Raw genomic sequence first — 25,738 nt, 5'->3', positions numbered from 1 at the left:
ATTTGCAAGCAGGTGGCCCACACACACACACACACAAACACGCAGATTTCTTATGACAGGCATGAATAAAACTGGTAAAGCAACAAGATCTTACCTGTTCTTCCACCCATCACCCAGACAAATAAAAACACACAGCTGCACATGCATAAAATACAGTAGTTTATCCCAGTCAGGGTCAGGCCACAGGAAACAGAAAGCATTGCACCCTACCCCCTTCCCACCTGTAACTTTTGACTGTGCTGCTCAGTGAGGGCCATTGTTAGTTAAGTGCTGAATTTAATTATAAGTGGCATCAGGATTATTTTGTATTTATGATATTATAACAATATACAACCAATGATATTAGTTGACCCTGTTTACTTTCTGAATACATGCTCCTGGTATTTTTGTGCACAATTCATCTGTGGACATTATTCCATAGAATAAAGAGCATTTGTTTTTGTTATTTTTCAAACTCAGCTTATGTTGCCTAGGCTGGAAATAATGTTAACCAATAGTTAAATTGGTCTTTTTGCATTGTTAAAGGGTACTGTCATAAGTAATGCAGCTTTTCTAAAATCTTGATAGTTAATGCAACACTTTAATGCCAGTTAACATTAATGTAATAAAGGTTACGGCTATAAATATGGGATAATCTACAGTCACCTGATCATTATGTAAGGAATAATTGACGACGGACTGTTGAATTGGGTGTGCATTATTTTTAAACAATTCAATGGGCCGGAGTCAATTATTCCACTTATACCACGGTTACCTCACCTTAAGAAAACCGTTCAGGTTTCATCGCAAGACATTTTCTGGTTTTCATCCCTAAAACACTCTTGTGAGAGGAACTACTTTCTACTGCCACATATTCAGCGTCTTGCTTTAATAGAGTCGGATCCTTCGTTGCTAATTCCAAAACGTCACAGTAGCACTAGCAACAGAGGCTTGCGCTACTTTACTCGAGGACTTACTGGAGCAATAAGTTGTGAGTGTGTGTGTGAGAGTTTGCATTTGAGGGATCAAAGAGAGAAACTCAGAAAATGAAAGAGATCGCTTCTGGGATTACCTTTTTTTGTTGCAGCTCTCGTCAGAAGTAATATCGCTTCAAAATCGGCATATTCCCGTTATAAACCTTAACAACTTTTTTCATCCCCACTGAGATGCAGGAGTGCGCTGACATGACGTCTCCATTTTTCTCTCACGAGTATGTTTGGGCCTTAAGTGTGTGCGTTACGTGTATAATGTGTGTCCTCGAGGGTTTTTTCCACAGATATCTCAGATAATATAGAACATAAAATAATCCCTTATAGGGTTATCAGAACCCAGACGTGGTGCAGAGCGGTCTTGTATCACAGGGTTTGTTTTGTAATAATGACTGGCTGACTGATCCCACCTATTACATGGCTACCTTCCCAATAAATAAATAAATGGGCATCAAAAAATTATTTGAGTTGAAATAACGAATTATGTATATAAATAATTTATGTGAGAAGAAAGAGACTCCAGAAACAGCTGAATTGAACAGCTGGATGGTGTGATCGAGCATTCCAGAGAGTTATGTAAAATAGCAAATGACGCTTTGAAAAAGATCTATTGTATCTTTACCATTGGGGTACATGAAGATGCTCTTGAGGGTGAACTTGACCTTCAGCTTTCTTGTTCCGGTCAAAAAACTTCAAAAATGTGTATCGGTGGACTTTCTTGAGGGTAAATGCCCTTCACAATTGACTACAGTAAGGGATGCTCACTTTTCATAATCAAATCAAGTCCCACCTAAAAAAAAATTATTTGACCTATTCTTTTTCACCTGGAAATATAATGCAATATGTAAATAAAATATGTTAAAGTGTAATGAAGTTGGCTTGGCTTAGCATAGCTTGTTTTCGAACATTGGAACATTCTCAAACAAAAGTCAAAACAGGTGTCAGTGTGAAACAGGACAATGTCTTGGATGTGTGTGTGTGTGTGTGTGTGTGTGTGTGTGTGTGTGTGTGTGTGTGTGTGTGTTGAATAAAATCCTCTGCAAGCCATTATTTATCAATGCTCTGATCTGAGCTGATGCAGCTATCTGTATTAAATAGCCTGGATTCACTGGAGGATTTTCAGGGGAAAAAAATTCACCCAAGGCTTTCCTTCTCTCTCTCTCTCTCCTTTTAATTGGCTGTAGAGGCCACAGGTCTAATGTTGATGAAGTCAATGAATCTGATGACCAAAAGTACAGTTAATACTCTCAGTCTGCGAAAGGTTAGAGTAGTTCATCGCAGAAGATTCCAGAAGACATTGCGGGTGATTATTTGAGCTCTGACGCTTTGATTTGCGCTTTTTTTTTTATTAATGAAACAGTCGTTACATGCCAGAGTAACAGCACTGATAAATCATCTGATGGAATCATCTCTCTCTCTCTCTTTCTCTCTCTCTCTCTGTGTAATTGGTCTCCTTCGACATCCTCAGACAAAACACTCCATTACGTCAGCGTTTTGTTCTGAATGGAGCTGTTTGCTGCCACGTTATTAATTCATATCTGCTGCAGTTTGCTACTCCTCCTCAGAAGCTGCTCTCTTTTTGTCTTCGTTATTTCCAGCAGTGCTTTGAGGTCACTGCGTTCTGTGTTATATTGACAGAGCGGGTCACGGGTGATATTTAGCAGCACATGTCAGTCTGATACACATGTAGGTCACGGCCCTATTCTGATCTGCAGGTGACCACCGCTGCCCACCAATGGTGAACTCTGACAGATGGTGTGCCAACGGTCTCTCTGATTAGCTGAACAGCAGACTAAATGCCTATTCACACTGAGCACAAATTTTCACCACAACACGATGGTATAACAAAACTGTGCATCCCTGCAGACCCCATTCACAGTGAGTGTGGCAATTCACACTGTTATGAAGCCATGTTTTCCTGTTTTATTTTCTTTATTTTATTTGTAGTTTTGACATGTTGGTTGGAACGTGGCAACACGACGACTAGTAACATTCTTTTGGTTCTTAAATCCAGAACGAGCATTTCAAACAGACATTAAGCTGCTGATATTGTTGGTCTCCTAAAACAAAGTTAAATCTGTATAATCAGATGGAGGAGGGGTTGAAAAATACAGTAAGAGGGCTTGGTGACATCAACCAAAAAAGAATGTTGTTTCAGAGGCAGAGCAAGTTATTATGTTGGCTTGACAAAGCCAGTACTGCTATTCTACAGACTTGGTTTAGGGGTAGTTAACAAATTAAAAAACAAATAAATACAAATCTGAGTATATGTGATGTAACGTGAGGTTTGTGAAGTGATAGAGACGGGTTAAGCAATTATGAGCACTCTGACACTCTAACATGTGCGCTCTCCAGGTACTCTCAATCTCTCATCCGTCACTTGCCCATGATGCTATATTGTGAGAACCCCGATATAAGTTTATTAAATGTATTTTGACTTGCCCTTCCTTTTCTTAAAAAACAAAACAAAAAAATCTGGGTTACAGCGAGGCACTAACAGTGGAAGTGAATGGGGACTAGTTTTTGAATTTTAAAATATATGGCAGAAGTATAGCCACAAGATATAAACAGTATGCATGTAAACATGATTTCAGTGTGATAAAATCACTTACTAACATTTTCTGTGTTGCCATGATGTCAACAAACCCTAAAATGACAAAAAAATTTAATTTAAACAACTTTACAGTTAATAATTCTGTACATGAGTTTTAACAGAAAAATGTATGTAAGTGCTTTTCTAAAATAATAAGCGTTACATTTCTGCCTTTGAAACCCTCCAGAAATTGGCCACATTCACTTCCATTGTAAGTGCTTCAATGTTACATGATTTTTCCTTTTTTTAAAGAAAAGGAGGGGCGAGTAAAAATGTATTTTTGTGGTAACCAACATTATGCCACAGATGCTGTTGATTTGAGCTTAACTTCTAATGAACCTGGAGTATTCATTTAAAAAATATATACACTGGGGGCCAAAAGTTTGGATAATGAACAGATTTTGCTCTTATGGAAAGTAATTGGTACTTTTATTCACCAAAATGGCATTCAACTGATTACAATGTAGAGTCAGGAAATTAATAACATGAAATATTACTATTACAATTTGACAAACTTAAGCTACTTTAAAGAGTTCTCATCAAAACCACGTGCAGCAATGACAGCTTTGCAGATCCTTGGCATTCTAGCTGTCAGCAGGTAGAATTCAGTGAAGCTGTCAGTTGAGGACATGTGAGGCATCTATTTCTCAAACTAGAGACTCTGATGTACTTATCCTCTTGTTTAGTTGTATCTGGGCCTTCCACATCTCTTTCTGTCCTTGTTAGAGCCAGTTGCCCTTTGTCTTTGAAGACTGTAGTGTACACCTTTGTATGAAATCTTCTGTTTTTTTTTTGTTTTTTTGGCAATTTCAAGCATTGTATAGCCTTCATTCCTCAAAACAATGATTGACTGACGAGTTTCTAGAGAAAGCTGTTTCCTTTTTGTCATTTTTGACCTAATATTGACCTCAAGACATGCCGGACTATTGCATACTGTGGCAACTCAAAAACAAACATATAGACAAAGTTAAGCTTCATTTAACAAACCAAATAAGCTTTCAGCAGTGTTTGATATAATGGCAAGTGATTTTCTAGTACCAAATGAGCAATTTAGCATGATTACTCAAGGATAAGGTGTTGGAGTGATGGCTGCTGGACATGGGGCCTGTCTAGATTTGATCAAAAATGACTTTTTTCAAATAGTGATGGTGCTGTTTATAACATCAGTAATGTCCTGACTATACTTTGTGATCAGATGAATGCCACTTTGGTGAATTAAAGTACCAATTTCCTTCCGAAACAGCAAAATCTGTGCATTATTCCAAACTTTTGGCCCCCAGTGTATATATATCGGTGATCGGATGGGTATTGGACAATCACAGCATTAAAATATCAGTGATCAGATCTGCCTCAAATTTCCTGATTGATGCACCACTACAAATTATCAGTTGTAACCCCTCCTAGAGGTTTCAAACTACATCCACCAAACTTTGCACAGAGATTTAGACTGTTCTGTGTTAGTGTGCTACAGATGTGTTTTTTTAGTTGTTGTTTTTTGTTTTACTAACAGCTAACAGAAGTGACGTTTTATACACATACAATGTGTTACTGCTAGATTTAGCGCATTGGCCATCCTCAGATAAACACTTGTATCTCAAATTACCTTCATATTCATACGGCGTGGGGTGATGGTAAAGCATTCAACTTACATTTGTAAGGTGCTGTTTCGCTGTTATGCAGCCAGGTAACTCCACCCCTTCCGCTGAGTCAGCAAGCCATGAGTGCATGAAGTGGCCAACATTCCACACTCCGTTTTGATGGTTGAAGAAGTCCATCATCGTTTTACACTTCTTTTTGTTGCATTTGCAGTGTAAACATACTACTAGCACTACTTACACTTTAAAATGAAGTACAATAGTGCAGAATTGTGCGGTTTGGAGAGACCTAATATCTTTTCTAACTGATCGGGCTAACAGTTTTCTAATAGCAGATGATCAAAAATCCCATCTCTCTCTCTCTCTCTCTCTCTCTCTCTCTCTCTCTCTCTTTCTCTTTCTCTCTCTCTCTCTCTCTCTCTCTCTGTCTCTGTGTGTGTATTAACAAAGTAAATAGGGTCCATTTTGATTTCCTGTTAACTTTAAAGGTTAAACCAGTCCTTAGAGGTATATCTTGCAACCTCTGAAGGACTGAAACATTAATGGTCCTTCTCTTTGTTTGTCTGTTTATTTCTCCTGGTGTGGTGCACTCAGTAGTTTTTTCCCCATTAAAAAAAGTTTTACACTTAAAGAAATGAATTGTTATTTTGTAACCTATGTATAAAATCATGACCACTCACATGAGATGTGGATTTATATCAGTAACCTTATAAAATCTGTTTTATTCTACATGGGGCAGGAGCGCCCTCATGGGGGCTGCCATTTTAGAATCACATGACCAGCTGAATACTGCTCCCTTAATCTCAGTAACCGTCTTATTATTGGACACTTTCAGTCTTGGATTAAACTAATCATGGCTGATTGTGAATAGTGAATTTCTACAATGGCATCTGTAATTTAAAACTATTGATTTTGAATGATGCTGCATCCACACCACTAGGTGTCACTGTAAGTCCAAGATGACGCAAACAAAAAGTTGCTGAGTGCACCTTTAACTGCCAAAACTTAATCTCTGACTGTAGCCAGTTTAGTTTATGTAACTGTCATTGTGTCCGGAACAGAGGACACAGCCCACTCCATGTTTCCAACAGATACTAATGATTTCTTTCCATGCGGTGTAATCTAAAACTGTCCCACAGCAGTGATTGTTCTGTGTGTGTAATGGATCTCCATACCTTAGTGTTTATTAGATTCCCCCCCACCCCCCACCATCTGCGCCTGCACACACCAGAGACTATACTTACACTAAACTTGAGTGTGTGACAAGTGTGTTTTTTACACACTCTGATGTGCTTTCACAGATGACTACTATCTTAATGAGCACACTAGCCAACTTATGTGTGATTTTGTAAATGTTCTTGGGAGGCTATTTAGAATTTAGCTCAATTTAAAAATCCCCAGATGAGAGAGAGAGTCGACGCTTTAAAATGGAGTCTGACAGCGCATGAACTTTAACTGCTGCCACTTTCTCTCTTCTTCATCTTATGCGAGCAAATTATGCTCTTCTGGAACTTTCTCACTGATGTGTTCTACTTTAAATACATTGAACCGCCACCATAAAAATCTGCTTTTATGTAAAGATCACTTAATGTCTCATTGATTTAGCATTTTAATGGATTTACCGCTATGTGCCGAGGAGGAAACCTGGTAACCCGAGAGAGAAAGATGAATGTGGGATGATTGCTCTCAGATAGCGAGTGTGTGATGCATTTTAGTCAGAATGACTCTCAGAAAATGGCTGCTAACACCTTATGCCACCTGCGCCAACGGACAAGGAGTGCTGGAGTCAAAGCAGATTGTCTAAGGTGAAGGGAAAGTTGCTAAGATAGAGAGAGAGGTGTTGATTGTGCTCAGAGCCACAGGGATGTTGTTGGTCTTAATAACCATGGATGGCTGGGGCTTTAGCCATCTGCTGTGATGAAGAGGCCCTGGAGGGGGTGAACGCAGCAGGAATCGTGGAGGTCAGACTGCAGAGCCGATGGGTCAACAGCGCAGAGGACGGAGCAAAACTGATGTTTGGTTTCACTGTGAGTCACACACACGCACTAATGCAAGAGTACATCTGAGATGTGTCTGCATAGTGTTGCAGAATTAGACTTTTGACTGTTGATGTAAGTGTGATCTATTTTGCTGCTTGTTCTGTCCAAGTACCACCCACAGGAAGGGGCCAATAGAGCACAACAGTACCTGCCCACATTGGTTCTGCTAGTGTTTTTCCCATTTATTTTTTTCCATAAAATGCTTAACACAAGCATTCTAAGCCATGAACCAAAGCAACCAGCTCCGAGGTGAATCACAAGATTACAAGCTTTGATTTGAAGCAACAAAAAAAAAAAGTTTTGACTTTCATAACCAGAAATTCCTCTATTAAACACTATTTTTAAATATATTAAGATGAAATCGCACAGACTGATTGCTTCAACAGAAGCATATGCCATGGATTAACAACCTCGTAAGCTCACAGGTGGCCTGTCTTTAAAGGTTTGTAAGTTATCGTTAAAGATTTACTTCCCAATGGAGAAAATTAATGGTATTTTTACTCCTGGAAATACAATGTTGCACCCTATTGACTTGAAAAATGACCGACCACAGTTTGTCTTTTTCACATGACACTGAAGGGGAGGGTAAATCAGAAATCGGTGATACATGCCACTAGTGGTCGACCAGGGTTTTTTATAATGCCGATACAATATCTAGAGAGCACGGTGGATATTGGCTTATTTAATGCCGATATAAACATCTTATGTACCTAAGACTTTTGCACAGTACTGAATATGTAATGCAATTTAATGACAGTGATTTAATAAGACACACAAAATAGCTGAGATTAATTGAAAATTTATTTTCATAATATTTTCTCAAATACATTTGAAATCAGAAAACAGGCATCCTTTGAGCAACTGTTACATGAACATCAACATTTTGTTAATTTGTAAAATGGGCATAGTTATCAGCCATTGCTGATCTCAAAATGTCCAAATATTGGCTGATTAATCAAAGATATTCTGTTTACTTAATATTAAGTGATTTGAACAAAACTCTGAATGTCTTTAAAAAAAAAATAGGCTGTGAACCTTGAAATTGACAAATCCAGGGACTGTATTGGAGCTTTGTTTTTTTTTTTTTTTTTTAAAGAAAACTCCTGATTGTTTTTTTTTTTTTTTTTTTTTTTTGTGAGCCATATGCATCAAACGGTCCATAAATTACCTTTGGGCAGTCCATGTACATGCCATCTTAGGCTGAGACATTCTGAATGTTTGACACCATAGAGAGGGGATAAAATGTGTGTGTCTTGCTCTGGTCCTGTATCAGGCTGATTTGCATCATCATAAACTGAGATGTCTCCAATTTTTCTGAAATCCTCTCACATCTGTCTGTGTAAGTGCGAGTGGGAACTGCCACACCAGGGAACGGAGAGAACGCCACACTCCGCTGTACATATGGTTCCTCTCAAATGTGTTAGCTCTTCAATGTGTGCAGGGACTTGGACGACTCTCTGCGGTTTGTTTGTGAGATTGTAAGTGTGTGAAAGTGAGTGGGTGACTGTTAAAACAGAGGTCAGACTGTCCCAGAGCCAGAAAGGCAGTTATCACAGCACTGCCCCCTTCAGACCCCTGATGGAGCTGCACAGTGGCATAAAATCTGTGATTGAACAGATTTAGCCGTCTGTGTGTTGTGGTCACATTGTGACGTAACAGTTCTCTAGAGACCTCTAGCGCGCTTCTCCGTCTGAAAACTGCAGTGACAAATGGCTGCTGATGGTTGATTTGTCGGCAGTCTTCTTCATTTTCAAGATCACACCCCTACCACCACCCTCCAGGTACCAAACACACACACACACATGCGCACTCTCTGCTGCTCTCAATTTTACAAAATAGGCAAAAGCTGCTTTGTACAAAGGCTCAGAGAAAAGGCAGAGAAAAAAACAGAGAGATAAACGAGAGTGCTGGTTTTGCTACAGTACCTTTATTTGTTGAATGACTTTGGGTGTGTTCCATTATGAAGGGCTCATCCATACATATATGCCCTAATCCATTCAAAGTGTTTCCCTTCCAGAGTGAGAGCTCCAGACGGTTTAAGGGTGTAGGGCTCAAAAATATTGGTCATTCGGAACACACTTCAACGTCATCTATCCAAGCCAAAGAAGCCACTGTTATCGTCGCACAAAAGCTGATGCTAATGAACATCAGTTGTACCTAGTTGAAAATATTTACACATGATTTTGTCACTATTAACAACTTTCAGAATGCAAAAAAAAAAAAAAGCTTTAAAACTTTTAGTCTTTATAAAGAAATGTAAGCTTCATGTTTATTTTAATTTTTTTTTAATAAAAAATCTGTAAACAAATGTACAGCATATGTTCAATTATTAAATAAATAAAATGTCACAGTGTATACTTCTATTTCAACTCTCTTATTAGAATAACAGATCAATCAAGTTCACAGTAAAACAACACAAGCAATAACCAGTTTCAAACAAAAAGCCAGGGTTTGATTCTTATCTATTTTTATTCATTATAATAATTCAAGGCTTTTATAAACCACGGAGATGAATGGATATCACATGTTTTTATTGATAAAACCAGACTGTGTTTGCAGTTGCAGCTGGTTTAATGTACATTACATGGCAAACCTGCAGATTTATGATGTATGGTCTGGTTCTGGCCTGCTTGGCAGCGAAATGTCCATCAGTTTAAACCTATGGAAACATTCGTTTCGAAGGGCTCATCGAAGCAGCTATTTATGAACACTTCAGTTTAGAACGACCCTTTAACACTGTGGCCATAATTGTTCTTTCCTCCATAGAACATAAAAGGAGAAATGTTTAAGAATGCAATGGCTACTCTTTTCCATCTAATCAAGGTGAATTGGGATCCAGGCTGTCAAGCTCCAAAATAATAAAAAAAGCAGCACACACATCACAGACAGTCTCTTTTTGTTTTCATCTCTTTCTTTATCTAGAGTAGTGTATATTTGTGTGTTTGTCTTTTATGGTGTGTTATCTCACATCTTTAAAGTGTTTCTCATGCTGCTACAGTCTACTGCGCTTGACCTCTGACCTTGTGCTTTTATTCTGACTGCTGAAGAGAGAGGGGAGTCCTGCGTAGATTATTCAGCGTTTAAAAGGTTGAGATAAGAATTAGGGTCGGGGAAAAAACCCAGCACTGCCTATGAAAAATTACTCCAGCAGTTTCCCCATGTGGACTGCAAAAGAAATTTGTGGTTGTTTCCTTTAGTATGTGCTTCTGTATATATGAACCCCACACATCTCAGCTGGTCCAAAACTAGATCCATCCCACTGGAAAATTGTATTGCTCTGTGGTTACTAATTCATAATTCATGAGACTTGAATGGAGTTGTCAATTATGTTTCAATAGGCAAATGAGTCAGTTGTTGACAATGACATAGTAATAGTGAAGAACTATAAAATAAATATGGACACCATATCTCAGATAATTTGGTCTTGAAAGAATTTTGTGAGAAATGTGCCAGATGATTTTGAAATCTGAATTTTGATTGTACTATCTCTGCAAATCTGTGCACAATTTGAGACATTGCGTTTTCTTTTAAAACACTAGAGGAGACACGTGAGATTACAGTGCTCTTTTTCTTATGAGGTAGGAGACTTAAAAAAAAGTCTCCATTTGCTCATTTGCTATATTTAATCTTCAATGTTGGCGTAGTGGGCTAAATCACATAGGTGGTAATCAGATTGCTGGTTCGATCCCCACAGCCACCACCATTGTGTCCTTGAGCAAGGCACTTAACTCCAGGTTGCTCCGGGGGATTGTCCCTGTAATAAGTGCACTGTAAGTCGCTTTGGATAAAAGTGTCTGCTAAATGCATAAATGTAAATGTAAATTGAATCATCATAGAAAAACCATAAGTGACTCATTAAAGTTGACCAGTCTTTTGTATAACACACACACACACACACACACACACACACACAACAGCCATTAGCAGCCACAGAACACGCATTTCTTTCACTCTCACTCACTCTGTTTTCCTCTTATATCTGTAACACCACTCTTGTGAAGGATCATATGTGAGTGTGTGTGTGTGTGTGTGTGTGTGTGTGTGTATTGTGCGACTGAAAGAGCATCCTGTTTTTATAAACAAACAGTGAGTAAATTGGTTATCTTCCTCTCTGGGTTGTTTTCCTTTGTTTTCTAACTGTTGGCCTTCTCTTACCACCCAGCAATAGAAAATAATTTTATCTTGCGAGTTTGCAAGCTTTCAAAAAAGCACTTCTTTTTCTATTGTTATAATAAAAGCATAGGCAGGTAGTTTTTAAGCCTGGATGAGTTGAACGGGTTAAACTTCTTATTTCATAAATATGAATAAAGAAGACAATCCCATGGTCAGAGACAGATTCAGGGATCTCCAGCTCCGCATTTACATTAAAATGGGAGCTTGTTATACAGTGAAATTTCAATGAAGGGCCCACAGAACGCATTTAATGAAATTCAGATGTGGCTCCATGAATCTCATTAACAGTCTTTGTGCTTTTCGGCTGTCCGATTTCCCCCTCGTCCACCCAGTCATGAAAGAGATTTCATCAGCGCTCTGCTTTCAAAAAGACAATGTCTGTTCAGGTCTGAATTCTAGTGCACAAACTCTTCATGTTCTCCTCTGAAAGAGGCCAAAATCTGTCGGACTTTGGCTTCTAAATGTACACGACTCACTCTTCCTCTTTTTTTTTGTCTCTCTTTCTGCAGGCTTTGGCTTTGTTACGTTTGAGAATGAAGAAATTGTTGAGAAAGTCTGTGAAATTCATTTTCATGAAATCAATAATAAAATGGTAAGTGCTCTCCAGTTTTCAATTTCTGAAAGTGTTTGTGGGATTAATATTTTATTTCCTATTAAGCGAAATCTCAACAGCATGCGGCTGTAAGTGCTGTGAGTGTGTAAACACTGGAAAGTGTTGTGCAGTGTCCAGAAAGCGTGAAATTGCACACGCGCAATTTGTGCGTGTGCGTGTGTGTGCGTGTGTGTGCGTGTGTGTGTGTGTGTGCGTGTGTGTGCGTGCGTGCGTGCGTGTGCGTGTGTGTGTAAATTATTTTATCAATCAACAGGAGAGTCCAAAACTTTTCCCTATTCCCATAGTTTATAAATCCCAACACCATGACAGACTGGGCTAGAGAGAGAAAGAGAGAGGAAGTGAGGTATTTGGCAGACATTGAGTTCATTAAAGCAGGATTATCACAGACCCCCCCCAGTATTGAGCAGAACCAGCAGATGGCTGCCAGTGTAAACTTTCAGTTCTCAAATAAATGTTTCACCTCGGAATCAGATGGGAAAAACCAGTTCAAACATATACTGTGTTCAGTTCAACTCTGAAATTCAGAATTTCCAACTTCCTACTTGGGAAAGTGCAATGGAACACCACTTCGGACTTCCAACTTGGAAACTGGTGCATAAACCTAGAACTCTGATTTCGCTTTTTTCGCTTGACGTCATGCAAACATGTAAGCACCCAGGGAGATTTAAACTGTTAATGATAAACATTCACATTTAAGCAAATAAAGAAGCATCAATAAGTCAAGTTAATATAATAGATGATAAAAAATCAGGTGTGTAAAATAAGGAAAATTATGTTCTGTAATCGATCACTTGAAGAACAAATGCTAACAATGCATACCATTGTTTATTCTCATCCATTTGGTTGCTAGGAGATGTTCCCGTTGACAATCAAAGACCCTGCTAAGCTAAACTTTTGTCTCCTTGTACGTCATCTTCCAAACATTGGGAATTGGAACTTTTCTGGACGCCTTTATAGTCGGAGATTGCAGATATCAAGTAGGAATATCCCACATCCGATTTTGAATGCACGCAGCGGTAGTCTCAGCCTCAGACTTAGTCTCAAAATGTTCATGGACTTTTCAGGGAACATCTGATGGTTATTGCATACAAAAAGCCACAAGAACTGGCTAAAATGGCCAGTTCCGATATGATTGGTTGGCTTTACTCTATTGCCACTGAGTACGAGCAAACATGTTTTTAGCAGTCTGTCAGGAAATGAAGTCCAGACACTTGAGTGCTTATGACAAAGAACTAGTCCCAGGATTTGCCAAAGTTTGCCAGGGTAATGACATGTGGACATTAGTAGCATTTGGAGCTTCAATGTGGACCAGATTGTATACCGATGGTCTGGTTATATGAGGTCAGTTCTGGCCCTGTTCTATTGGATAGAAGTTGCAAACTGCATTTAAATGTATGGTCAGTAAATAGAGATGCCTGAACGAGCAGAAGAATGAAAAGATGAGTTGATAAGATGTTACATGCAAAGGAACAGCCCCTGGCTGTGTGTTGCCCCTGTAGGGCTCTCTGCTGATTGACAGGAGCCATGAGGTGGAAAGCATTGGTTTTCCTCATTCTCTCTTTTTTCTGAGAATCTCTCTCTCTCGCTGATACCTGTTCTTGTATGCTGTCAATGAGTACCCCGGGCTCCTAGGACAGCAGTCGGGTCCCGAGAGGATGGAACAGGCCTGGCAGTACATATCAGGTGCAGAGAATCAAACCCCTCAAGATCCTGTTCCATCACAGACAGGTTCTCCCGAGCCCATAAACGGACAGTGTTTGGCTGCCGATCCGTGAGCACGGGGTCATGTGATCGATTTTTCTGTGATAGTCCAGCATGCAGTACTATTGTTCAGAGGGCAAATTTATTTCTCATTTCTGCAGCTATTCTGATCCTCTCCCCCACTATCCATTCAGCACCTTTCTTGCATGCCAAGGGCATGTATAAACATCGTCTTCACACAAAATGGGTGTTTAAAATAGTTTGCCAATGCAGTGAGAATAAAACACTTATATGTTTTACATTCTCTGAAAAAAAAGTCAACATCTTATACAGTTATGATTCTTTTGAAGATGTTTAAATATTTTTACTCTAAAACAAGACAGATATACTAGAAAATGATTAGCAGTGTAATATCTATCTTGCAGGCACCGGCAGCATTTATCATTTTTAGTATCTCCTATTTCCCTAGTTTTTTGTAACGTTAAATGTTGGTCTTGTGTCTAGATATGGAAATGATATTCAGATGAGGTTATGGATAAAAAATAAGGCATTGTAATATGAGTTTTAGGTTGAAATCTACACAAAGTTTTAAATATGAGGCCCCTGGACTGTCTACGACAGACCATTAATGTAAGATGAAGGAAAATTTTACTGTGCAAAGGTTACTCTTAGGGCTGTCACGATTATTCGACTTAATTCAAAAAATGGGTGTGAACACATAACGACAAGAGGTTTCAGCTGTGTGACAGCGTTTCACTTTAGATTTGTGAAACAATACAGGGCCTAACTTCACTTCAGCAATGCAACAGCACATGAAAAGATGATATCCAGTTTTCCCAAACACGCCGGACACACACACCCGGTAAGCTCATCTGCATGTGATTGCTGTGCTGCATGTCCAGATGTGCAAGAGAAGTTGAGCCCTTCATTGCCACATGGGACACGCTGAACTCAGCAAAAACATATTGGAATGAACTCTAAACCAACAGTATTTACAGTTGAAGTACACCTTAGCCAAATACATTTAAGCTCAGTTTTTCACAATTCCTGACATTTATTCGTAGAAAACATTCCCTGTCTTATGTCAGTTAGGATCACTTCTTTATTTTAAGAATGTGAAATGTCAGAATAATAGTAGAGAGAATGATTTATTTCAGCTTTTATTTCTTTCATCACATTCTCAGTGGGTCAGAAGTTTACATACACTTTGTTAGTATTTGATAGCATTGCTTTGAAATGGTTTAACTTGGGTCAAACCTTTTGGGTAGCCTTCCACAAGCTTCTCACAATAAGTTGCTGGAATGTTGGCCCATTCCTCCAGACAGAACTGGTGTAACCGAGTCAGGTTTGTAGGCCTCCTTGCTCGCACATGCTTTTTCAGTTCTGCCCACAAAATTTCTATCGGATTGAGGTCAGGGCTTTGTGATGGCCACTCCAATACCTTGACTTTGTCCTTAAGCCATTTTGCCACAACTTTGGAGGTATGCTTGGGGTCATTGTCCATTTGGAAGGCTCATTTGCGAATGAGCTTTAACATCCTGGCTGATGTCTTGAGATGTTGCTTCAATATATCCACAATATATGTATATCAATATATGCACCAGTCCCTCCTGCAGCAAAGCACCCCCACAACATGATGCTGCCACCCCCATGCTTCACGGTTGGGATGGTGATCTTTGGCTTGCAAGCCTCACCCTTTTTCCTCCAAACATAACAATGGTCATTATGGCCAAACAGTTTAATATTTGTTTCATTAGACCAGAGGACATTTCTCCAAAAAGTAAGATCTTTGTCCCAATGTGCACTTGCAAACTGTAGTCTGGCTTTTTTATGGCGGTTTTGGAGCAGTGGCTTCTTCCTTGCTGAGCAGCCTTTCAGATTATGTCGATATAGGACTCGTTTTACTGTGGATATAGATACTTGTCTACCTGTTTCCTCCAGACAAGGTCTTTTGCTGTTGTTCTGGGATTAATTTGCACTTTTTGCACCAAACTACATTCATCTCTAGGAGACAGAATGCAACTCCTTCCTGAGCTGTTTGATGGCTACGTGGTCCCATGGTGTTTATACCTGTGTACTATTGTTTGTACAGATGAACGTGGTACCTTCAGGCATTTGGAAATTGCTCCCAAGGATGAACCAGACTTGTGGAGGTCCATGATTTTTTTTCTTAGGTCTTGGCTGATTTCTTTTGATTTCCCATGATGTCAAGCAAAGAGGCTCTGAGTTTGAAGGTAGGCCTTAAAATACATCCAGAGGTACACCTCCAATTGAGTACACCTATCAGAAGCTAACTGTCTAAAGGCTTGACATCATTTTCTGGAATTTTCCAAGCTGCTTAAAGGTACAGTTAACTTAGTGTATGTACATTTATGACCCACTGGAATTGTGATATAGTCAAATTAAAAGTGAAACAATCTGTCTGTAAACAATTGTTGGAAAAATTACTTAAGTCATGCACAAAGTAGTCCTAAACGGCTTGCCAAAACTATAGTTTGCTAATATTAAATCTGTGGAGTGGTTAAAAAAAGAGTTTTAATGACTTCAACCTAAGTGTATATAAACTTCTGACTTCAACTGTATCTACACAATCGTTTTGCAATATAGGCTTTTATGAAGCAACATAAAATATGTCAGTCGGACTTGATTAAAGTTACACATGCAGTTACGGATACATAAACACATTCTGTTCAATAAATCTGACTGAATCCACACAATCTAAGAAGGTCATTTAAGAAAATTATCATTTGAGTTCTGGTTATTTTCAGCAAATTATTGTTTTAATTCTGTTCTGTGTAAATTAATTACCATTTGAATGTAATGCAATCCTTCTCCTCATGTAAATTAGATTTTGTGATGATTGTTTAAAAAAATAGATTGCAATGCCCCACTTCCGATAAATATTTGATAGTTTATGGCCATTATTACAGGTAAAACTCAATGTGGGAATCCAGAGAACTTTATTTACTGAATAAAACCACAGGTCTGTCCGTATGCTGTCAGTCAAAGCTCAACGCGAGTCACAGCCACAGCTGTGCGTCTCGTGCCCCACAGACGCAATAAAACATTTGGCTTAATTTCTCCTCATGTGAAATTATTATGTTTTTACTCAGTAAGGAACTGAATGTCCAGATGCTTAAGGCCATTTCACATGGTACGTGGCAAGTGACAAGCTTTTGCGATCTGCATGTAGCACAAGCGCAACAATGCCCAAAGCTGCTGCAGCTCAACGCAAGTGTGAAAAAATGTAGCTCACGTAAATACTGTGAATATTGTATTCTGTTTTGCATGCAAGTGATAGTTCAAATTAAAAATAAATAAATAAATAAATAAAATGGCTTTTATATCTCTATAAAATAGTTTAACCACATACACCAATCAGCCACAACATTAACCTGCCTAATATTGTGTAGGTCCCCCTCATGCCACCAAAACAGTGCCAACCTGCATCTCAGAATAGCATTCTGAGATGCTATCTTCTCACCACAATTGTACAGAGACTTTGTCAGTTCGAACAAGTCTGGCCATTCTCTGTTGACCTCTCTCATCAACAAGGCATTCTGAGACTGTGCATGAAAATCCCAGGAGATCAGCAGTTACAGAAATACTCAAACCAGCCCATCTGGCACCAACAATCATGCCATGGTCCAAATCACTGAGATCACATTTTTCCCCCATTCTGATGATTGATGTGAACATTAACTGAAGCTCCTGACACGTATCTGCATGCTTTTATGCACTGCACTGCTGCCACATGATTGGCTGATTAGATAATCGCATGGATGATTGTTGGTGCCAGACGGGCTGGTTTGAATATTTCTGTAACTGCTGATCTCCTGGGAATTTCATGCACAACAGTCTCTAGAATTGACTCCGAGTGGTGCCAAAAACAAAAAACATCCAGTGAGCGGCAGTTCTGAGGATGGAAATGCCTTGTTGATTAGAGAGATCAACAGAGAATGGCCAGACTGGCAAAGTCTACGGTAAGTCAGATAACCACTCTGTACAATTGCAGTGAGAAGAATAGGATTCTGAGATGCGGGTTGGCGCTGTTTTGGCGGCACGAGGGGGACCTACACAATATAATGCAGGTGGTTTTAATGTTGTGGCTGGTCGGTGTATATAACTTATTCTCAATAAACAAGATTGGTGGGCAGACATTGTTTCTGAAAAGATAGAATATTTTATTTCCATGGCCTCTTTTCCCATATTTGAGTTCTAAACTAAAATGGGTAGATCATGTTGAACTATTTAAAGAAAAAAGTATATATTGCATTTAAAAAGTAGGGCATACCTGGAGAAAACAATCTATGTCAGCTTGAATATACATCTTTTTATATTATAGATCTGCTTTTGGGTGTCTGTTGGCTTTAGATATTGTTTGCACAATTGCTTTGGTGTTGTTATTCAATCGTAAAATATATCAAAACTTAGGCTAATTAATGCATTTTAGCTAAATGGGACTTCACCTCAACAACTTTATGCAATCTGATTTATGAAATAATTTCGATTACTAATCGATTACTCGATCTAATCATCAGAATAATAATCAAATTACTCGTTTACCAAAATAATCGATAGCAACAGCCCTAGTTACTCTTGTATAACTCCGGAGACTTAATGTCATTTTGAATTACATTTCCTTTAAGTATCAGCATTGTCTTAGATGTTTTCCCTACAATTCCTTTAGAGAAGTAAAAATAAACACAAATAAAACAATTGTTTTAAGAGTATTAAGCTATATAATTAGGATGACTTGCATAGCTCAGATGTTTTAGTTCATATTGAAATCTCTGACTTCTGATTGCAGATGTATATTTGAGAACAGTTTTAGACATTGTGAAGATCTCTTCTGAAAATCTGTTTACCTGCACTATACTGGAATGATTTGTTCCCCTGACGGCTCTCCATGGAACTCCATGCTGTGATCGTTCCCACCTTAAATACTCACATATTACCTGCCACCAGCTTCCTGATCACAAACTCACACACTTTTATCAAACCTCAACACAGGCTTCCTGAACACAAAACACATACACACTTAAAGTACTCTCCAAACCCACCACAGTCACACAAGCTTCCTGCTCAGACTACTCTCTCTAATCACTAGATATTATTTACAGCTTGTTGAAGAGAATAAAAAGATGTAAACCTTTCCCCGACCCAGAGAAACGCACTAGAGGAGTCTATGCCATTCTGAACTTGTTTGCCTGGCTGAACATTTCACTAGGTGTCTATCAGAGAGAGAGAGAGAGAGAGAGAGAGGTGAAAAAATGGAGATCTCTCCATCAATCCACTGGCTTTTCAAGTCTGATTAGTCCTGCTGTCTCTCTCCAGGGCTACAGAAGCTCCGTGGGAGATAGCCTGTTCTCTTTCATTCTCTCCATCACATGCTCATAATCAAGCACCCAAACACAGCACTACCACTGTAGACAGAAAGACAAAAAGATAGACAGAAAGATGAGTCCTTATACACCAAATGACACAACAGAAAGAAAAGGAAAGAAAGACAGAGAGCAGGAGAGTTGGAGGTTACACCGTATCTACAGCTTCCAGTTAATGCCATAAAACATAAACATAAACATAAACATAAAACATTACTCCTATTATAGTCAATAGAGCTGTCTACACTGCAAGTGACAGAGTGTTTATGTGACAGATACCCTGTTTCTATTTTTGATGCCCTAGACAAGCTCCTTCAGCCACTTAATTTTCCCATTCGGTATTCGCAGTTGTAGCAATTAATGAAGCACAAGCAGAAAAAAATGTGTAAATTGCTAGTAAAGCCATTTTTACATGAATTGTCCCATTGAATTCAATGGGATAATTTACATAAGAATGTATTCATGAAGGATTTACATTTTAAAAAAAAATCAGTTTCATGAATAAGGCCCATTATGTGTAAAATAATTTGGCTATTCTGTAATAGCCCATGAAAAGTCTGTTTTTGAATTACCAATGTGTTTTTCCAGTGAATTTCTGTTAAAAATAAGATTTTTATTTTATTTTATTATTTTATTATTTTCTTGTTGCTGAAGTCTAGCCTTAAGCTCAAAGCTGATTGACCCGTTATTAGTCAACATTCTGAGATGGCACACAGCTTCGAAGCTTCTTGCGTTACCACGTTGGTCACACTGTGACACAGTGGAGACTGTGTTTAGCTGAGAGCTTTCTTTGGGTCAGTCCAAACTCCTATGGTCAGTGAAGAGATGTGTCTTGCTGGTACTGTTGTTTTTTTCTTCTTTTTGTTCTGGAGTTGGTTGGATGAAAAGAATAAAAGCTTCTGTCACAGTAAGGTTTCCTAAAAACAATGAAAAAATGCCTCTGTCACAGCTTTCCTCAAGTCTGTCATAATCCATTCAGTCCCAAACCTCTCAAGTCATTTCACTCTTTTATGGCTTACAAAGTGGAGTATCTCTCAAATGTTTTAAAAGCCTGTTAAATTCTGAGTTGTTCTCAGAGATGAATGAACTGATGAACATATTATCACAATGCGTGGTTTAGCAGATTTATTATTATTATTATTATTAGCGGTGCTTGTTAACCACCCCTTACCATAAGTATTAAACTAGGCAGGACCAGAATATAATAGAGACTTGGGAGTGGGAAATTTTCTTTGGAGCTCTTTTTTTTTCTTCTTCTGTTTGCTGCCATCTAACAATGCCTTTGTAAACATACAGAACATAGTGTCATAGTGCCGAGTTCTGCACAGACAAGCACTACTCACATTTTCTTAAGGGGGGATTTTTTTTTTATATTATCATCAGAAGGCCTTGTTTAACGTTCAATATTTTCTAAGAGAAGTGGCAGAAGTGACTCTTACTCACTGTATCCAGTTTGACAGAAACTATTTTAACTCAAAAGTTTGCATACTCTTGGAGAACTGGTAATATATGTACCATTTTTAAAGAAAACATGAGTGAGCAGGCAAAACACATTTCTTTTAATTCTTATGGGATTCATATTCAACTGTAGGTTATAACAGAATGGCACAATCATAAAAAAAAAACATGGCAACAAAGACAAAAAAATGAAATGACCCCTGTTCAAAAGTCTTCATACCCTTAGTTCTTAATACTGTGTATTGCCCCCTTTAGCATCAATGACAGCGTGCAGTCTTTTGTAACAGTTGTCTATGAGGCCGCAAATTCTTGCAGGTGGTATAGCTGCCCATTCGTCTTGGCAAAATGCCTCTAGGTCATGCAAAGTCTTTGGTCGTCTTGCATGAACCACACGTTTGAGATCTCCCCAGAGTGGCTCGATGATATTAAGGTCAGGAGACTATGATGGCCACTCCAGAACCTTCACCTTTTTCTGCTGTAACCACTGGAGGGTCAACTTGGCCTTGTGCTTAGGCTCATTGTCGTACTGGAAATTCCAAGAGCGTCCCATGCGCAGCTTTCGTGCAGAAGAATGCAAATTGTCTGCCAGTATTTTCTGATAACATGCTGCATTCATCTTGCCATCAATTTTCACAAGATTCCCCTTGCCTTTAGAGCTCACACCCCCCCCCCTAAAACTTCAGTGAGCCACCACCATGCTTCACAGTGGGGATGGTATTCTTTTCAATATAGGCCTTGTTGACCCATCTCCAAACATAGCGCTTATGCTCTATTTTGGTCTCGTCACTCCAAATTACAGTGTGCCAGAAGCTGTGAGGCGTGTCAAGGTGTTGTCAGGCATATTGTAACTGGGCTTTTTTGTAGCATTGTCACGGTAAAGGCTTCTTTCTGGCAACTCAAACATGCAGCTCATTTTTATTCAAATATCGTCGTATTGTGCTCCTTGAAACAACCACACCGTCTTTTTCCAGAGCAGCCTGTATTTCTCCTGAGGTCACCTGTGGGTTTTTCTTTGTATCCTGAACAATTCTTCTGGCAGTTGTGGCTGAAATCTTTATTGGTCTACCTGATCTTTGCTTGGTATCAAGAGATCCCCGAATTTTCCACTCCTTAATAAGTGATTGAACAGTACTGACTGGCATTTTCAAGACTTTGGATATCTTTTTATATCCTTTTCCATCTTTATAAAGTTCCATTACCTTGTTACGCAGGTCTTTTGACAATTCTTTTCTGCTCCCCATGGCTCAGTATCTAGCCTGCTCAGTGCATCCACGTGAGAGCTAACAAACTCATTGACTATTTATACATAGGCACTAATTGCAATTTAAAAAGCCACAGGTGTGGGAAATTAACCTTTAATTGCCATTTAAACCTGTGTGTGTCACCTTGTGTGTCTGTAACAAGGCCAAACATTCAAGGGTATGTAAACTTTTGATCAGGGCCATTTGGGTGATTTCTGTTATCATTATGATTTAAAAAGGAGCCAAACAACTATGTGATAATAAATGGCTTCATATGATCACTATTCTTAAATAAAAATTTTTTTGCATGATCAGTCATATTTTCAAAATCAATGCCACAATTTCACAATTTCTGCCAGGGTATGCAAACTTTTGAGCACAACTGTATATCTGATCCATATTGCTGTTTATTCTAGCCCAAGAAGGGGCCATCTGGCTAATACGTAAAATGACCAAACAGGTTTTTTATGTGCCATTTAGGGGCAGGTAAATCTGAAATCGATGATACAACAATAATAGACAAGCATGCTGGTAACTCATTCAAGTAATGCCACCACCATTTCTGTGAAAGATTGTTAAGACCAACACATAAGAAAATAGTAGAAAATGTCACAAAAACCTTTAACTTTGACAAATCCAGCATCTAGTTCTCCCTCTGAAGTCCTTCTTGTAGCAACATGGTACCTTGTAAACAGCATGGACCAGTGGATTAAAAAATATATATTGTGCCTCATAAAAAATGTCTAAAAGCCAGCCAATGAGATTTGAACTGTCAGTTTCAGCCAGCTCTTGCCATTTTCAGACGGTCTGTGCATGATTGGGCTGAAACTTTGAGAGAACTAATTCTAGCTTAAATCATTCTTGCCTGTGATATCACAGTTGGTAAGCTTTTCTGTTTCTGATAAAACTGTCTTTCTGTGAGTCAGGAGGAACTGATACTGCCTGTAAATGGACGCATACTGGTTTAAAACTGGTTTGTTCTCAAATGTGTCATTTATGATCTATTTCAGTGGAAAATGAACTCTGCTGGAAGCGTGAATTTTATCTTACTAGTCCATTTCGTTCAGACAGCTGCTGACCAGTTACAGCCCAGAGAGTAGATTTCACTTCTGTGGCTCCTAACGGGAAGTCTACAGGTAGATGCTGTCTGTCTTTTACTTGTCTTCCTATTTTTATGGGACTTTGAACTTGTATTTTTTATGTGTGATTTTGAGGCCATTTGTGTTTGTTTATTATTGTTAGTACAAAAAAAAAATTTTTTCAACATTATCACCCACCCTGAAAACAAAATGTTTTGAGGGTAAATTGAGGTTTTTGTGACAGCCCTAAATCCTAAAAAGTTTAAATTATTGTCTCGCTTTCTTTGTCTCTCACACACAAACACATAAAGCTGGAGTGGATGAATGAGTACATGTGAAAAAGCTCTTTTTTTTTTTTTTCTGTGTGTGTGTATTTAGAGATGGTTGTAGTAATAATACAGCTCAAAGTTGTTCTACAAGCAGTGGTTAATTTGCAAAGGAGAGGCTGTTGTTGTTGAGGCTGTTGTTTTTGAAGTGCACCTATAAATCTGTGCTTGTTTTCTATTTGCACATTAGAAAGAAGCTGTGTGTGTGTGTGTGTGTGTGTGTGTGTGTGTGTATGTGTGTGTGTGTGTGTGTATGTATGTATGTGTTTTAGCAGAAATAATGGCCCTTGATGCTATCTCTTGGATGATGTCTGGCCAGAGTGTTTGCCATCCAGAATTAGACTGGTTGAAATTGACTTGCTGTAGAACAGGTTGGCCGAAATAACCCTCCTGCACACGCTAAAGTCAGTTGCACTTTTTTGCCAAAATCAGGGCAAAATCAGACATGGATGTGGATCATTTAGTATGCTCACAGATGCACAATTAATTGCCTTTGAATGGAGAGTAAGGGGCTGTTGGAGGGCCGAGCCACACACACACACACACAGATGGACGGGCCCTGGGCAGGCAGACAAGTCGATCAATGCAGAGGGCAGACAAATTCAGCCAACGGCAAGTGTATCCTGTTCTTACCATAGAGGCACAGTCAGCACATCTCACACACACACACACACACACACACGCACACACATAAACATGCAGATGTGTTTGGTAAATAGGGTCCTCTTGCTGCTAGGCCTGTCAGGAGGAAAGTCCTTTCCTCATCTGACCCGGTTCTGCTCATATCACCAGAGAGAGTGAGTGTCTGCGTTTTTGTTTGTGTTTGATGTTTTCTGCTTGTGTGCTTGTTTATTTCTCCCCTTTGCTAGAGACATGTTGTCTCTCCTCTCGTAATTCTCTGGAGGAATATTTCTTCGTCTTTCAGGCAGCGACTGCTGTCGGCTGTCCGCTCATGTGCTCAACTCTGGAGGTTAAAATGTCAATCAGAGACAGAGAGTGTAAACGAGGAAATGGGGGGGTGGGGGGGGTGGGGGGGGGTTGTGCATGGATTAGATCACAGGTTGGAACCAGAAAAACAGACTGAATTTATTTTACAGTACTCTAACATCCTAAAAAGCATTTTTAGGCATTATAGACACACTCCTATGGCTTTTCCAAACAATAGGTGGGTAAATGTCATGAAACCTGTCAAGTACATGTCCTGGTCATACTTCACTCCAAATAAAAGATTAAAAAAAAAAAGGAAAGGAAAAAGTTTTGCTTCAAGAAAATTAAACTTGTTTTTAGAAACAATGGCAACACTTTACAATAAGGTTCCATTTGTATTTTTTATAGCGTCTTTCCAAAGCTCAAGGGCGCTGTACAGAAATTAAGCAAAACATTCAACAGAGAAACATAATAAATATACATTACAAAACAATGAACAATAGGAGAGAAGCAAAGCATATTTCAAGCAGGTGAGACATGGGCGAGCAGGATAAGAGCCAACAGTCCCAGAGAGGCTGATAGCGAACATATACAACACATACATTGCTTTCTGGAGAAGCGCAAGCGACAACACATTCGCAACAGCCAATTTACAGTACACTACCAAATTCTAATAAATAGGCTTTCTTGATTTATATCGAGGTTGCTTGACAGGGAATAGAATATATAATAGGACACAGATGGAGCAATAACCGGAGAAGAACCCCAGAATAAGATTGCACTTGACCCAGCACATTAGCCCTTTGCACGCACGATTTTGCAATCCACTTGAACCTACACTTAGCACATGCTTGCACGAAAATATCAAAACTTCATGGCCATGCCCACTGACTTTGCATGAATGACGTATCACATAGCACTGTGCTTAAGGCATAGCGCTCTTAAAATAGGGCCCATCTGTCATCTGTCTTATGTCTGTCTGTCCACAGGTAGAATGTAAGAAGGCCCAGCCGAAAGAAGTGATGTTTCCTCCTGGCACGAGGGGGAGGGCGAGAAGTCTTCCTTACACCATGGACGCCTTCATGTTGGGCATGGGCATGCTGAGTGAGTCACTCACACACAAACACACTGAGGGGTGGCGAATGGGCAGATCTCAATGTGATGCCTTCTGATTGGCTGTTTGATCAGAGAGTAATGTGTGTCTGACCATGTCGAGTCAGTCAGGTGCTGTGGGATTCTTCAGACCTGATGAGTAAATAAACATCTGTATTTATGGCTCAAATGAAGAGGAAAATTAAGCTAATGTTCAGTGCAGCCATCTGCCTGACCTCTGCACCCGCTAATGACGGCAGTACTGAACAAGAAGAAACCATTAGCTACAGGAGTCAAACCTGCTGCCAAGATCAGCATAAAGCACACATACAGTCAATAAATAATACAGTGGCCCAGAAAGTTAGTTCTGAGAAAAGTCTAGCATAATTTGTTTGCATTAGCCAATGAAATAAAATTATTACATTTTTAAATGTGACTTAAGTGTCCAAATACTTTTTGGAGCCATTCCACATTGCTCATTTAAATTTAATGTACATTTAAATAAATAAAAGTGTCATTGCCCTCTATTCATTATGTTCATATTTAGTC

At 39.0% G+C, this 25,738-nt stretch overlaps 1 protein-coding gene across 6 annotated transcripts in view; it reads left to right on the top strand.

Annotated features, from left to right (window-relative positions):
* Positions 1–25,738, top strand: part of LOC127433128 (RNA-binding protein Musashi homolog 2-like) — a 266,122-nt gene that overhangs the window by 200,897 nt on the left and 39,487 nt on the right. For all 6 annotated transcript variants that reach the window (XM_051684798.1, XM_051684802.1, XM_051684800.1 and 3 more), the window contains 2 exons: positions 11,878–11,960; positions 25,087–25,201. In XM_051684798.1, the coding sequence (XP_051540758.1) occupies positions 11,878–11,960; positions 25,087–25,201 (198 nt within the window). The remainder of the gene's footprint in view (positions 1–11,877; positions 11,961–25,086; positions 25,202–25,738) is intronic.

The sequence above is a fragment of the Myxocyprinus asiaticus genome, chromosome 42, assembly GCF_019703515.2.
Source record: "Myxocyprinus asiaticus isolate MX2 ecotype Aquarium Trade chromosome 42, UBuf_Myxa_2, whole genome shotgun sequence".
Taxonomy (NCBI): Eukaryota; Metazoa; Chordata; class Actinopteri; order Cypriniformes; family Catostomidae; genus Myxocyprinus; species Myxocyprinus asiaticus.
Note: the sequence above shows the minus strand (reverse complement) of the source record. Positions and strands in the feature narration are given on the sequence as shown.